Source organism: Neophocaena asiaeorientalis, unplaced genomic scaffold, assembly GCF_003031525.2.
Source record: "Neophocaena asiaeorientalis asiaeorientalis breed wild unplaced genomic scaffold, Neophocaena_asiaeorientalis_V1.1 scaffold71, whole genome shotgun sequence".
Lineage (NCBI taxonomy): Eukaryota > Metazoa > Chordata > Mammalia > Artiodactyla > Phocoenidae > Neophocaena > Neophocaena asiaeorientalis.
Window position 1 is genome coordinate 2,860,601 of NW_020175439.1, and position 14,534 is coordinate 2,875,134.

A 14,534-nucleotide genomic window follows, 5' to 3' on the forward strand; every position below is an offset into this window, starting at 1 on the left:
ATCATTTTATCCCTCTCTTTTTTTTAAAAAAAAATACAAATGGGGTCATATTATTCACAGTCTCCTATACTTTGGTTTTTCCCACTTTTTTCATATAAATCTAACACATTTTTTAAGCTGCTGAATGTTATTCCACTGGCTCAATAAACAATGGTACCACTGTAAACTGTCCTGAAGGACGACAGAGGTTGCTTTCAGTTCAAGCTATTATAAATAATGCTGTAACACTATCATCTTATATCTCTCTGTGTATCTGTGAAATTTCATGGTCAGAGTGTACATGCATTTCACATTTTGATCAATATTGCCAAATCACTCTTCAGAAAAATTACACAATTCATAATTCCAAAACAACATGTTTTTTTCCCTACCCTTCAACACTGGGGTTTTTCAAACATTTTAATTTTGGTCAACCTGATAGGTAAGAAAATGACAACCTGTTTTGATGATATACGGATTGAATATTTTTTCATGTTTAATGGTCATTTAAAATTTTTTTCTTCAGGTTTATACCCTTTCTCATTTTTCTACTAGGTTATTCTTTTTTAACCATTTAGAGGACTCTGTGTATATTAAGAAAATTAGGCCTTTGTCATGTGTATATGCAAAGTTTTACCCTAGTCTGCTACTTGTCTCCTAATTTTGTTTCATGTATATTACTTTAAATGGAAGAATTTAAGAAGTAGGTAAGCTCAGCAACTGTAGGAAGGAAATTACTTTAGAATGTATCTCCACTACAACAGAAAAAATAGCCAAAACGTGGAAACTGTCAACAGGATGACAATAAGAAGTCTGAGTAATATTTTAAAAATCAAGTTTAACTATCTCAGCTTTGTATGCAGACAATTCAAGAACTTTCATAGGTATCTTTGTTTACAATAGTGCAAGTTACCACCCTTCTTCAATTTATAAATCTCTGAAAAAGCTTTTTCCTATTAATAAGTTTTAATGTTTCACATTTTTTTCCCAGAAGATATAAATGCAATATTAGGCTCCTCTTCCTGGGAAGGTTTTTCACGGGGAGCAAAAACACTGATCAATAGGCTAGAGAGTTTCACATGCACAGAAACCCTTCTCAAGTAAACTCCGTAATCTGGCTAAGGTGATGGATTCGGGTATTAATCAAAGACCATAGAAAGAGAGTATAATGTCAAGATGGAGTACAAATGACCTGAGAAAAAAATGGGAATATGAAGAACCACACAGGTGTTTATTTTAGCAGCACTAGAATGGTTCAGAGAGAATTCACAGGGCACTTGCACAAGCACAGCATTGTAATTCATGAAGCGTTTCCCCCCTCTACATTCTAAATGCTGAAGAATTTAGTTGTATTACTTTTATAATTTTGAAAGTTACTGAAGAAATGAAAGAGAAGAAAAAATATAGGAAAATCTTAAAAAGTTGACCTCATAAGGAATTGAACTCGACTCCATACTTGATCCCAAGAGAAACTTGAGTTATGGGGAATGAAAACTTTCTTGGATAAACTGTTCACAGATTTGACAATGGCTGGCACAGTGAAAGAAATCGAAGAATCTTCCATCTAAGTTCCTCTAAGCAGTAGATAAATAAAGGGTATTTTGGTGCTTGAGCTCTTCCCAAAACACCGCTGAGTGAAAGAGATAAAGAAAGGGTCCCAGACCTTGTACTCAGTCCGTATCCTCATCTGGTTAGTGGAAGAGGATTCTGAACACCCCTAGTCTGAACAGGGTGCCCAGAACACACGAGAACTATACCTCCTACGTGCACCCTTGGCCGGGGCTGGAGGCACCTCAGAGGTCCCACACAGCTACTATGACCCTGCTCTGGATCTCACCAAGCTTCTAGGCTAAGGTTACCCAAAGGCCAATCACTCAAGAGCCACCTTCTTAATTTTAGCCATGTTCAAGTATCACTTACCCTATTACTTATAATTTCTTAAATTAACTCGTCTTTTAAAAGCTATTTGTCAGCTATTTGTTAGCCTCACCTTAGGGAAAATCTATGAAATAACAGATTTCATAAGCTAGCAATATTTTCTTCTAATATTCTTCAAACCTAATAAATTAAAATAAAACATGCTTACTGCATTACTGTAAAGAATCATCTTTAATTTTTATTTTTTATTGAAGTATAGTTGATTTATGTTTCAGGTATACAGCAAAGTGATTCAGTTATAAATATATATATATTCTTTTTGAGATTCTTTCCCATTATAGGTTATTACAAGATATTGAATATAGTTCCCTGTGCTATACAGTAGATCCTTGTTGTTTGTCTATTTTATATATAGTAGTCTGTATCTGTTAATCCCAAATTCCAAATTTGTCCCTCCCCCACCTTTCCCCTTTGGTATGTTTTCTATGTCTATGAGTCTATTTCTGTTTTGTAAATAAGTTCATTTGTATCATTTTTTTAAGATTCTACATATAAGTGATATCATATGATATTTGCCTTTCTCTATCTGATTTACTTCACTTAGTACGATAATCTCTAGGCCCATCCACATTGGTGCAAATGGCATTCTCTTTCTTTATATGGCTGAGTAATATTCCATTGTGTATATACACACACGTGTGTGTGTGTGTATATATATATATATATATCTATCTCACATCTTCTTTATCCATTCATCTGTCGATGGACATTTAGATTGCTTCCATGTCTTGGCTATTGTGAATAGTGCTGCTATGAACACTGGGTGCATGATTCTTTCTGAGTTAGAGTTTCCTCCGGACCTATGCCCAGGAGTAGGATTGCTGGATCATATATTAGCTCTATTTTTAGTTTTTTGAGGAACCTTCATACTGTTCTCCATAGTGGCTGCACGAATTTACATTCCCACCAACAGTGTAGGAGGGTTCCCTTTTCTCCACACCCTCTCCAGCATTTACTGCTTGTAGACTTTTTGATGATGGTCATTCTGACCGGGGTGAGGTGATACCTCATTGTGGTTCCGATTTGCATTTCTATAGAATCATCTTGCAGGCTACTGGTGCCACATGGTATGCCATATTGCGCTTCTCAAATTTAAATGTGTACACAAAGCACCTAGAGTTCTTGTTAAAACGCAGATTATGAATCTGTAAATCTAGGGTGGGGCCTAAGAGTCGGCATTTCTATAAACTCCCAGATTGTGCCAATGCTTCTGATCCACAGACCACACTCCAAGTAGTGAGGTCCAGAGGAACCAAGCAGGTAAAGGGTAGCCCATGTGTATTGTGATGACCTACAGCTGCTGACTTCATTTCTATTTACTTTTTGCCTCTCTGATAACTAGTTTGCCCGAAAGGAGTTTGAAGTGTAGGAGAATCTAAACAATGCTTTTAACACTTCTAAAATAGGAAGATAAGAACAAAAACATATATACTTCTACAGAACCTTACAAAATATTTTTACATTCTTGCCTCATTCCATGGTCAAAACAACACTATGGAAAATTAGGGCAAGTACTATTATTAGAAATTTACAATGAGAGAAAATATGGCACAGAGATGTTAAGTCTAAAGTGATATATCACTGGTTAAGCTGTGGCTCCTGCACTTGAATCTGCATCCTCAGACTTCAAATTCACTTCCCTTAGAAACATATTAAAGGCTCTTTTGTGAAAAAGGTATTGGATTTAGGTGGCTATCACAAACCATAGAATCAGAGTGTAACGTCAAGGAGTGCAAATGGCGGGAAAAAGACAACTCTTTTACGAAGGGTGAAGATGATTCTTTGAGGATGTGGTGTGTGGACAGAGAACTCACATAGACTTCTTGTATCTAAAGTTATAAAGGGAACGCTACAGAGCAACAGCCCTCTCCTCAGGTGGGGGAGCCGAAGGCTGAGCACCTCTCTGCATCTGGGGTGAGTCGACTCCAAGAGGGTACGGACTGTTACTTCTCCCTCTCTTCCACACCTAAGATGATGTACAATGAGTACTGCTCTCTGCCTAGAAGAAAAATTGCAGCCCATTTTTTCCCATCTTTTACATTAATAATGCTCTCTAAATATGGCAAGATGATTAAAAAGATTGTTCCCTTCATTTCTCTACCTTTGTGCTATAAATCAGCCTGACATAGAAAAAAATCTCCATCCAAACTCTGATACTCCATTTTAGGTTATGATGATCTTAGGTCTTTTTACGAAATATGAGGCATTACAGAGAGAGTTCAGACTCAGCAAGAAAGGACTGCCTGTGATGAAAATACTAAATAAATGTTCTGAATATCACATTCTGAGACAACAAGTTAGCATATATAACTATGGTAGAGAAAACGAAAGAAGTGATGGCACACCAAAACAGAGATACTAATTCACATTTAGAACTTTTTATCTCTCAGCCTCTTTTCCATTTCACTCAAGTAAAATATACTTTCTTAAAAGGAGTTTATTTTAAGACACACCCAGAGACAACTTCTCTTATGTCTTTTCATACCTGAATGTTGTACCCTTTATGAAGAATATAAAAATCTTACAATTAAAAACTCTATTTTACCATGAATTTGGTTGAACTATGGATCAAATTTTACTGAGTATGTATAGATTGAGCCATTTCTAGAACTAAACTAAGAAGAGTCTTTGTCTCTAGAGATGAGTAATAGAAAATCCCCTTCCACATTTGTGAATGTCGAGGCACTATTCTACATTCTTTGATGGGGGCTCATTAAATTACACAAGCAATATAGCAATTACTTAGTTATTTAGAACAATTTAAATATTTGGATTATTCCTTCAGGGTAAACATTACTTCTTAAAGCAGATTTTATAGTTGTTTGAAAAAAAAATTTGACAGAATTATTATTCTCATAAGAATATCTGGCATTGACATCATCTACATATAAACTAGACAGAGTATATGATTAGGTAATACCTATGGTCAATGAAATCAGAAGAATCTGAAATGTGCCAGAAATTGAGAAGAAATTTATCAAATATGGACCCCAAGAAATGGCTCACAGGAATGCATGGATTCTTCAATATATGCAAATGAATCAATGTGATACACCATATTAACAAATTGAAGGATACCATATGATCATCTCAAAAGATGCAGAAAAAGCTTTCAACAAAACTCAACGCCCATTTATGATAAAAGCCCTCCAGAAAGTAGGCATAGAGGGAACTTTGCTCCACATAATAACGGCCATATATGACAAACCCACAGCCAGCATCAGTCGCAGTGGTGAAACACTGAAATCATTTCCACTAAGATCAGGAACAAGACAAGGTTGCCCACTCTCACCACTCTTATTCAACATAGTTTTGGAAGTTTTAGCCACAGCAATCAGAGAAGAAAGGGAAAGAAAAGGAATCCAAATCGGAAAAGAAGAAGTAAAGCTGTCACTGTTTGCGGATGACATGATACTATACATAGAGAATCCTAAAGATGCTACCAGAAAACTACCAGAGCTAATCAATGAATTGGGTAAAGTAGCAGGATACAAAATTAATGCACAGAAATCTCTTGCATTCCTATACACAATGTTACTGTGCATTCCAGCTAGGCCAAGGAAAGGGGGTGGTTGTAATGGGGAAAAAAATTAAAGACAGGGACCTTTATTTTTTTCTATTTTAAAAAGTTTTCCCTTTTTGGAGCTATTTACTTAGTCCTCTTCCCATTTTACTTCCTCATATCATTTACTCAGCAATGCAGAAGTATTTTCATAGAACTGATGAAATTTTGCCAAAGTTCTCATCAAAGTTTAGGGTTCACTTACACTGAATTGCCATTTGATTTCTGATGCAAGCTCTCAGGACTTTGTTTGGGCCATCTAAATGTGAAATCTTTCATTTTTTAAATGAATGGCTCCAAGATAAAGGTAAACATTAACTATTAAATGCTACCAAATAGTTCTTCCATTAAGGATAATGTATTGTGATCTATACAGTAAAACTCTGGCCAGCTAAAGTGAACACACTTAGGGCCATTTGTGGGCCTAATGATGGAAAATCTGAAAGAGAAATTAAGGAAACACTCCTATTTACCACTGCAACAAAAAGAATAGAATACCTAGGAATAAACCTACCTAAGGAGACAAAAGACCTGTATGCAGAAGACTATAAGACACTGATGAAAGAAATTAAAAGATGATACAAACAGATGGAGAGATATACCATGTTCTTGGATTGGAAGAATCAACATTGTGAAAATGACTCTACTACACAAAGCAATCTACAGATTCAATGCAATCCCTATCAAACTACCAATGGCATTTTTCACAGAACTAGAACTAAAAATTTCACATTTTGTATGCCAACACAGAAGACCCCAAATAGCCAAAGCAATCTTGAGAAAGAAAAATGGAGTTGGAGGAATCAGGCTCCCAGACTTCAGACTATACTACAAAGCTACAGTAATCAAGAGAGTATGGTACTGGCACAAAAAAAGAAATCTAGATCAATCGAACAGGATAGAAAGTGCAGAGATAAGTCCACGCACTTATAGTCACCTTATCTTTGATTAAGGAGGCAATAATATACAGTGGAGAAAAGACAGCCTCTTCAGTACGTGGTGCTGGGAAAACTGGACAGCTACATGTAAAAGAATGAAGTTAGAACACTTCCTAACACCATACACAAAAATAAACTCAAAATGGATTAAAGATCTAAATGTAAGGCCAGACACTATAAAACTCTTAGAGGAAAACATAGGCAGGACACTCTATGACATCAATCACAGCAAGGTCCTTTTTGACCCACCTCCTAGAGAAATGGAAATAAAAAGAAAAATAAACAAATGGGACCTAATGAAACGTAAAAGCTTTTGCACAGCAAAGGAAACCATAAACAAGACGAAAAGACAACCCTCAGAATGGGAGGAAATATTTGCAAATGAAGCAACTGACAAAGGATTAATCTCCAAAATATACAAGTGGCTCATGCTGCTCAGTATCAAAAAAACAAACAACCCAATCCAAAAATGGGCAGAAGACCTAAATAGACATTTCTCTAAAGAAGATATACAGATTGCCAACAAACACATGAAAGGAGGCTCAACATCACTAATCATTAGAGAAACGCAAATCAAAACTACAATGAGGTACCACCTCACACCGGTCAGAATGGCCATCATCAAAAAGTCTACACAAAACAAACAAAAAAAACCCATAAAAAACCAATAGGGGCTTCCCTGATGGCGCGGTGGTTGAGAGTCCGCCTGCAGATGCAGGGGACACAGGTTCGTGCCCTGGTCCAGGAGGACCCCACATGCTGTGGAGCGGCTGGGCCCGTGAGCCATGGCCGCTGAGCCTGCGTGTCCGGAGCCTGTGCTCCACAACAGGAGAGGCCACAACAGTGAGAGGCCCACATACCGCAAAAAACAAACAAACAAACAAACAAAAAAAGTCTACAAACAATAAATGCTGGAGAAGGTGTGGAGAAAAGGGAACACTCTTGCACTGTTGGTGGGAATGTAAATTGATACAGCCACTATGGAGAACAGTATGGAGGTTCCTTAAAAAAACTAAAAATAGAACTACCATATGACCCAGCAATCCCACTACTGCGCATATACCCTGAGAAAACCATAATTCAAAAAGAGTCATGTACTACAATGTTCATTGCAGCTCTATTTACAATAGCCAGGACTTGGAAGCAACCTAAGTGTCCATCGACAGATGAATGGATAAAGAAGGTGTGGCACATACATACAATGGAATATTACTCAGCTATAAAAAGAAATGAAATTGAGTTATTTGTAGTGAGGTGGATGGACCTAGAGTCTGTCATACAGAGTGAAGTAACCGTATGCTAACACATATATATGGAATCTAAGAAAAAAAAAATGGTTCTGAAGAACCTGGGGGCAGGACAGGAATAAAGACGCAAATGTAGAGAATGGACTTGAGGACATAGGGAGGGGGAAAAGTAAGCTGGGACGAAGCGAGGGTGTGGCATGGACATATATACACTACCAAATGTAAAATAGATAGCTAGTGGGAAGCACCCGCATGGCACAGGGAGATCAGCCCGGTGCTTTGTGTCCACCTAGAGGGGTGGGATAGGGAGGGTAGGAGGGAGACAGACACAAGAGGGAGGGGACATGGGGATATATGTATATGTACAGCTGATTCACTTTGTTATACAGCAGAAACTAACACACTATTGTAAAGCAAGTATACGCCAATAAAGATGTTAAAAAAAAAAAACAAAGAAGAAATGGCTCCCAACTACAATATGAAGAGTATTTCAAGAATTGCTACAAATCTTATATATCGGGTAACACTAAAAATGAGTTTACTTAACAGCATCAAAATCTGTTACAGAATTCAATGAACGGATGGCCATCTTCTAATCTCTAATTTGTATACAGAATTACCTTTCAAGGAGCTAGCAACCCTTTTGGTGACCCCAGTATTAAACAATTAGACCGACTACAATGAACTAGTTCATTTTGTCCTCTAGCAGATTCCTATGTATTCTGAGACTGAACAGACCTCACTGAACATTTTACAGCTATAAGGATAAACTCTATAAATGCTTATACAGACACTGGAGACGATATTGGCATACAGTGGTGCTAACACTATTTCTCCCAAGAGGCTGCTGGTAGCATCTCAGAAGTTAAACTACATGCTCCTGAGTCAGTTATGAAGATATCTTAGCTCTACTACTACTCCATTACATCATCTTGGAAAGTTACTTTACTTCTCCAGACCTCAGTTTCTCTGTCTGAAAAATGAGGAGACTGGCCTTAGTGATCCCTGAGTTCTTCTTCAGCCTTAACCTCTCAAAGAGGTTACATGTGAAGCAGACTTTGCGATCTCCTGCCACCACCAATTCAGGTAACTACCTACCCTGGGTTCTTAGGTGGGCACAGCAAATAGCTCCTCATTCTCATTCTGAGTGAACAGTAAGATCTCACCATATGGGTTACCTGCTGACAGCGCTAAATTAGATCGAGCTGTTAAAGGCAAAACCTTAGGATACGAGTCAATTTCCGCACATTTTTAGCCTATTTAGTTCCAACAGGTAAAACTGAAAGGAGGTGAAGTAGATAAATAATTACAGATGGCCTGAGTAGCTTTTTAAACTTTTCTATATGCTAATGTATCATAAGGTCATTTTTATGTCAGAATTCAGCTTAAAGCTGGACCACATTTTCTCTGCTTACGTATCACAAAATAAATAAAATCAATACCGTTAAAGAGAAAAATCGTAAGTAACGTAAATCAATTATCCTCTATTTTTCCTTCAGTGAACTAAAAACAATCTTTGTTCCTTCCCCCATCACAAGGAGTTTGTGGCCATGAGAGGTTAAAAATAATACAGGTTAAAAATAATCAAAATGGGGATAAAACTACTTCCCCTGGAGGGCTTCTATGAGATTAGAGATATTGTAATGGGCACAAAGAAGGTGTATAATAAATCATAATAATGATTATTATCATCATAATTAGCAAATGTTATTACAGAAGGGTCAAAGCATAGGATTTATGGTCAGAAAGAATGGCTCCATCGAGTACCATGGCAGGAAGTAATAGACAATGCTGTAAAGGGAAGAACGTCAAGACCCTTGTGAATCAAAGTAATACTGCATGATTCTGTGATAACATCCACCTGTGGGCCTTGAGGGGGTGTGACAGAAACGGATGGGAGAATCTTTCAATTCAGAGGGAGAAACAGCTGTCCAGTGCATGGCTCAAAAGTGGTCAGGCCATAACCCTTTTCTCCTCCTCCCAAATATTCAAGAGGGTGGCCACCCTTCAGGGGGAGAGGAAAAAGTACACACTTGCTCTCTCCAACTGATTATCCATTATGTAATCAAAATCTCTTTCTAAAACACAATTCTGATCAATGCATTCATTTACTTAAAATAATTCAGTGACTCACCATTACTGTGGAATAAAACTTGCAGCACGGTTTCCCCAGGCCCAGAGCCCCTCTGTCTTCTAAATCTGGCTATACTTTCAGATCCACTAGCACACTGTACTCTCCTCCCTCCATACTTCGCACAGGTTATTATCACTGCTGGTGATGGCCCTATCTCCATCTTCACTTACCTGCCCTTGTACAGGCATCACCTTGTACATCCCACTTCCTTCTCCAGGTAGCCTTAATACTGGGTGAGATGCCTTTTCTATGGAGTACCACTGTACTTTGTACTTCCATATGTGAATAAGCCACTCTGTATTGCACTTGGCTGTCTACCTGTTTGTTTTCTTTACTATACTATGGACATCTTACTTGTTCACCTTTGCAACTCCAGTGCTTAACACAGGCGCTCAAAAAAAAAAAATCTGCTGAATGAATGAATGTATGAAGGATGAGGGGATGCCTGAGAGACCGAGGTTGAAGCCTGGTAGAGCAGGTGAAGGAAGAGCTCTTCCTATTACAAGGCAGAATGCCCAGGTTTCCTAAATGGGAAGGAGTCCAAGAGACAATAGCATAATTCTTCCCACTCTTTCTGGTTCTTATCCTTTAGTGTCAGGGATACTAAGCTGGATGAACTATGGAGTATGATTCAATGTAACAAAGCAGCCTTATATTAAAAAAAACCTTTCAGGTTTATTTTTATGGGTGACCAGGCAGAACTGTGCTTTCCGTCCTTGTATTTCTCCTAGGAGCAATGGTTCAGTATTTACTAACTCAGTGTCCACACCAACTTTATAGAACATAACTACCATGAATAATGAGAATCAACTGGATGTTAATCTAAAAATCGGAAGAGGGTGACTGGCCTCTTCCTCTTCCCGCCCTGCTGTACAGGTCTCCACAAGAGGGTCTACAATGGCTTAGGCAGAAAGAGACTTGGGTTTAAATCTCAGGCCTGCCACTTACTCCCATGTGACCTTGTTCAAGACACTAAACCCTCGCCGTCTCATTTTCTCGCCTGCAAAATGGGTACAATACCTTTTAAAATCTGACCTGTTTCACAGGATCATACACAGAATCACACAGATCCTGTATGTGAAGGAAACTTTTACATGCTCAAGTGCTTTGCAAACATAAAGTACATTATCCCTTTACATTATAATTTCAAACAAAATTAGGGTGTTTCACAGGGAAATGTATGTAACACAATAAAGACCTCATGGTTAAAGGCTAACAGCTTTCCTATATTCCACATTTCACTGAAAAAAGCCAAGAACACAGAGACAAAAATCAAGCCGATGTTAAATTATAAAGTTACAAATGACAAATAAAGCACAAATGGATTGATTGAACAAATTTGAGAATAAATAAGTAAATAATAATGACGCTCCCTTTCCCTGATCCTCCACTATCACCCCTCTGGCTTAGCCAACTAGATTCCCTAAGCACTGAACTAGCCAAAGGGGTTGTGCGATGAATTCTCAGGACATGTCCAAATGTATCTAAAACTGGAACAGAAGGGAAAGCGGCCAAGTTCACGTTTGCCGTCATCCTTCCTTTCAACTGCTTGAGGCACCACAGCAAAAAGGTCTTACATCCCAGACCCCCAGCTTCCTAGGAGCTCTGCTTAATGACCTGAAGCCCTGGAGAGTCCCTCATCCTGGTACCCCTCTAAACGCACTTTAGGAAAAACTGGGGAAACAAAAATTACTTGCCATTTAAGGGAATTCCTCACTTTTTTTCCTTCACAGGCTGGACACCAGTTTATGAGTAAAGGTGGCAGAGACTACTGTGAAAGACTTTTCTAAGCCCTGTATTTCTAACTCAGAATCCCCGAAGAGCATCAGATGAAAACAGTGAGACTTATAGACCAACCACCTCTGCCAGATAAAGTTACAGTGAAGTATCAAACATTATCGGGAACTCCAATAAATCTTTATCTAATCAATCAAGGTCTTCTCTCCTAAGGAGGCCAAAGAAAACCAAGATACCGTTAGGTGAAATACCAGGTCAAATGTGTACAGCCTTCTGTTTCACCTTATTTCTAAGATATCTCTAAATCATTTGAAAAGATGTTTAAATATCTGAAACATATTTGTTGTCTTAGTGAAATGGCAGGTGGGGTGGGGCGCAAAACAACCAGGGCCTTTGATCCTGATAATTTCCTTTCTGCACTGAAACAGAAGAGGTCAACCTGAAAAGGCTGGCGCATGTCCTGCTCTTGACAACGGTTTTCGTTCCCAGGCCCTCCCACAGGTATGCTTATGCCAGGCAATGACTCTGCCTCACTTAGGCCATTCCTCGATCCTACAAATGAGGCCAGAGAACAGTGGTCTGCAATATCCCAGAGGCAGGAGTGAAGCAAGATTCTGACATTCCTTAAGAACAGTCTTCTCCATCCTTCTGAGTCTGCTGAACGTGGGAAACTTCTGGATGGCAGGGAAGAGTCCCTATAGCCAGAAATGCATTTTCTAAAGACTAACATTCCACGTGTCACCATCATTCACGGAGGTAATTTTTAAATAGTCCTTTGAAGCCTCATCTCTGTCCCTTCTCCCTTCTCACTGTGACTTCTTCTCTTCTTGCTAAATGAGGCATCGCAATGGCCACATGGTTGGTGCTGGTCTCTGTATCGTCTCCTCACTACGCAAGGCAGAGAACCCGGCAGCATAGGCATCACCTGGCAGCTTGTTAGGAATACAGACCCTCAGGCCCCATCCTAGACCTGCACTTGAAGAAGATTCCAGGTGATACACATGCACATTCAAGTTTGAGAAGCACTGCTCCAAGCCAGCTACAGTATCAGCCAATCATCCCCTTTTCTGGTAAACCAGTCCTCCTGAGCCTAGGAAGGCCCGAACTGGGCACTCCAGAGTCCCCAGCATCACTTTCCACTCTTCCTAGTGTGTACATGGAAAGCAGGCTGTTTTCCAAAGAACACAGGTAGAGTACCTGGCACGTGACTTAGCAGCACCCAGAAGCCACTCAAAAACATGTATCTTCTTTCTTTATATGTATTCACCACTGACAATATCGTCCTATCTCTTCCAGTTGGTCCCTTTCCTGCCGTGATATCTCTTCTACCCAGTATCTAAAATGGATCTTCTAGTGAAGTGATTCACCAGGCTCTAATGTCAAAGTTTCAGCTCTACAATTTATTTGCTGGGTGAATCAGGAAAACTAACCTTTCTAGACCTCAGTTTTCTCCTCTGTCAATGAAGATGTTAATAATAACAGTGCCTTCCCCTTGGGGCTGCTGTGAAAGCATTTCATTTGATCTTAGCTACAGCTAGTATTCATGCTCAGACCGAGACCTTTCCCCCAACGTAGTTTGGATACTTTCCCTCTCCTTTAAAGGGCTACAGCACTGACAGGCCAAGCCACATGACTTAGCACCTAACTGTAACTCTCCTGTAGAGCTCTTTGTTTTGTGTTACTGGTTTTGTCTCCAAACCTGGATCTTAAAAAAAAGTGTCAGGATGGTGGTTGTTTTTACAGACTGTGAAAGTAACTTATAGGAAATACAGAAAATATGGAAAAATATGAAAAAGAAATAATAAATAATCCATAATCTCACCATTAAGAAAAAACAACTGTTAACATTTTAGAGGATTTCCTTCCAAACAAGATCTTAGTTTCAGGAGAGCAAGGGCCAAGTCTTAATCTTCTCAGAATCTTCCCTGGCTTCCCCACACCTAGTGCCTCTCCACACTCCCAGCACCTAACCTACCACAGTGCTAAGCACTTTGCAGCTGACAAACACACGCCTGTTCCTTAGCTGAGAGACGTACTGATGTGGCTTGCCCCCACACCTGTGTGTGGACTGTCTGCATATTGAAATAAGTATACTGTCAGAATTAGTGACATAATCTGTTTAGTTCTTTGTTCGGTTCAAGCTGCTGTAAAAGTGTGCTCAGATCTGTACTCCATGTGACTGCTGTTTGTGTTTGGTGGCGAAAGTGTGTTTCTGGTGAAGCCTCATGTTTCCCTTTTCAACATACTCAGATTACACATACCTACAGGAATGGTCATCCCGTGAATTTTATCAGCCCAGCCTGCGTAATACCGAAGGGTTTTGATGACTCCTTGCAAATCGACGTAAAAAGCTTGCAGGAACGGTTTGCCACCATTTAGGGATTCCATGGTCTGTAGGAAAAGAAATGGAGAGAACTTTCCAGTGATACACTAAGTAACTTCTACAGCAGAAGAAAACAGGAATAGAGAGAATACAAATGAATCTGAACAATGATGCATACCTGGTCAACTCTGATTTCCCAAATGAAAAGATTTTTAGTACCATCTGTTTAGTTTAGTTTCCAGTAAAAACCACAATGAACTTATATGTGTGTGTTCTTGTGCCTGTGTGTTTCCAGTAACCACTATCCCAATATATAAACACAACTGGTGATAAAGAAGTGTTCTGCTTGTCAAACCAGCTTCTGTTGTATTAATGATCAGAGCTGTGTGGGGATTTTTCGGAGTCTACACCAGTATTCTGAATCCAAAATGAGGGGCAGGGACATGGGCTTTTATGCAGTTGATGGGACTATAAAACGTTCTCCACACTGCCAAGACCCCTGCTGAGAAATGGAATAGCCACGGTGCACGGCGAGTTTATTTATTACCACCAAGTAAACAAGATCTCCTCTAGGGAAGCTCATACTATTAACAACTTGAGGGCTGTTTTTTCATAAATGTTTATGTTAATAACCATGATCTATTAAGAGAGAAGTATCTGGTCCATTTAATAAAAA

The 14,534-nt window shown here is 39.0% G+C and overlaps 1 protein-coding gene across 3 annotated transcripts in view; it reads right to left on the reverse strand.

The window, feature by feature from the left end:
- Window positions 1-14,534, reverse strand: part of ALDH1A2 (aldehyde dehydrogenase 1 family member A2) — a 198,404-nt gene that overhangs the window by 42,255 nt on the left and 141,615 nt on the right. For all 3 annotated transcript variants that reach the window (XM_024767811.1, XM_024767809.1, XM_024767810.1), the window contains one exon: window positions 13,797-13,926. In XM_024767811.1, coding sequence (XP_024623579.1) covers window positions 13,797-13,926 — 130 coding nt within the window. The remainder of the gene's footprint in view (window positions 1-13,796; window positions 13,927-14,534) is intronic.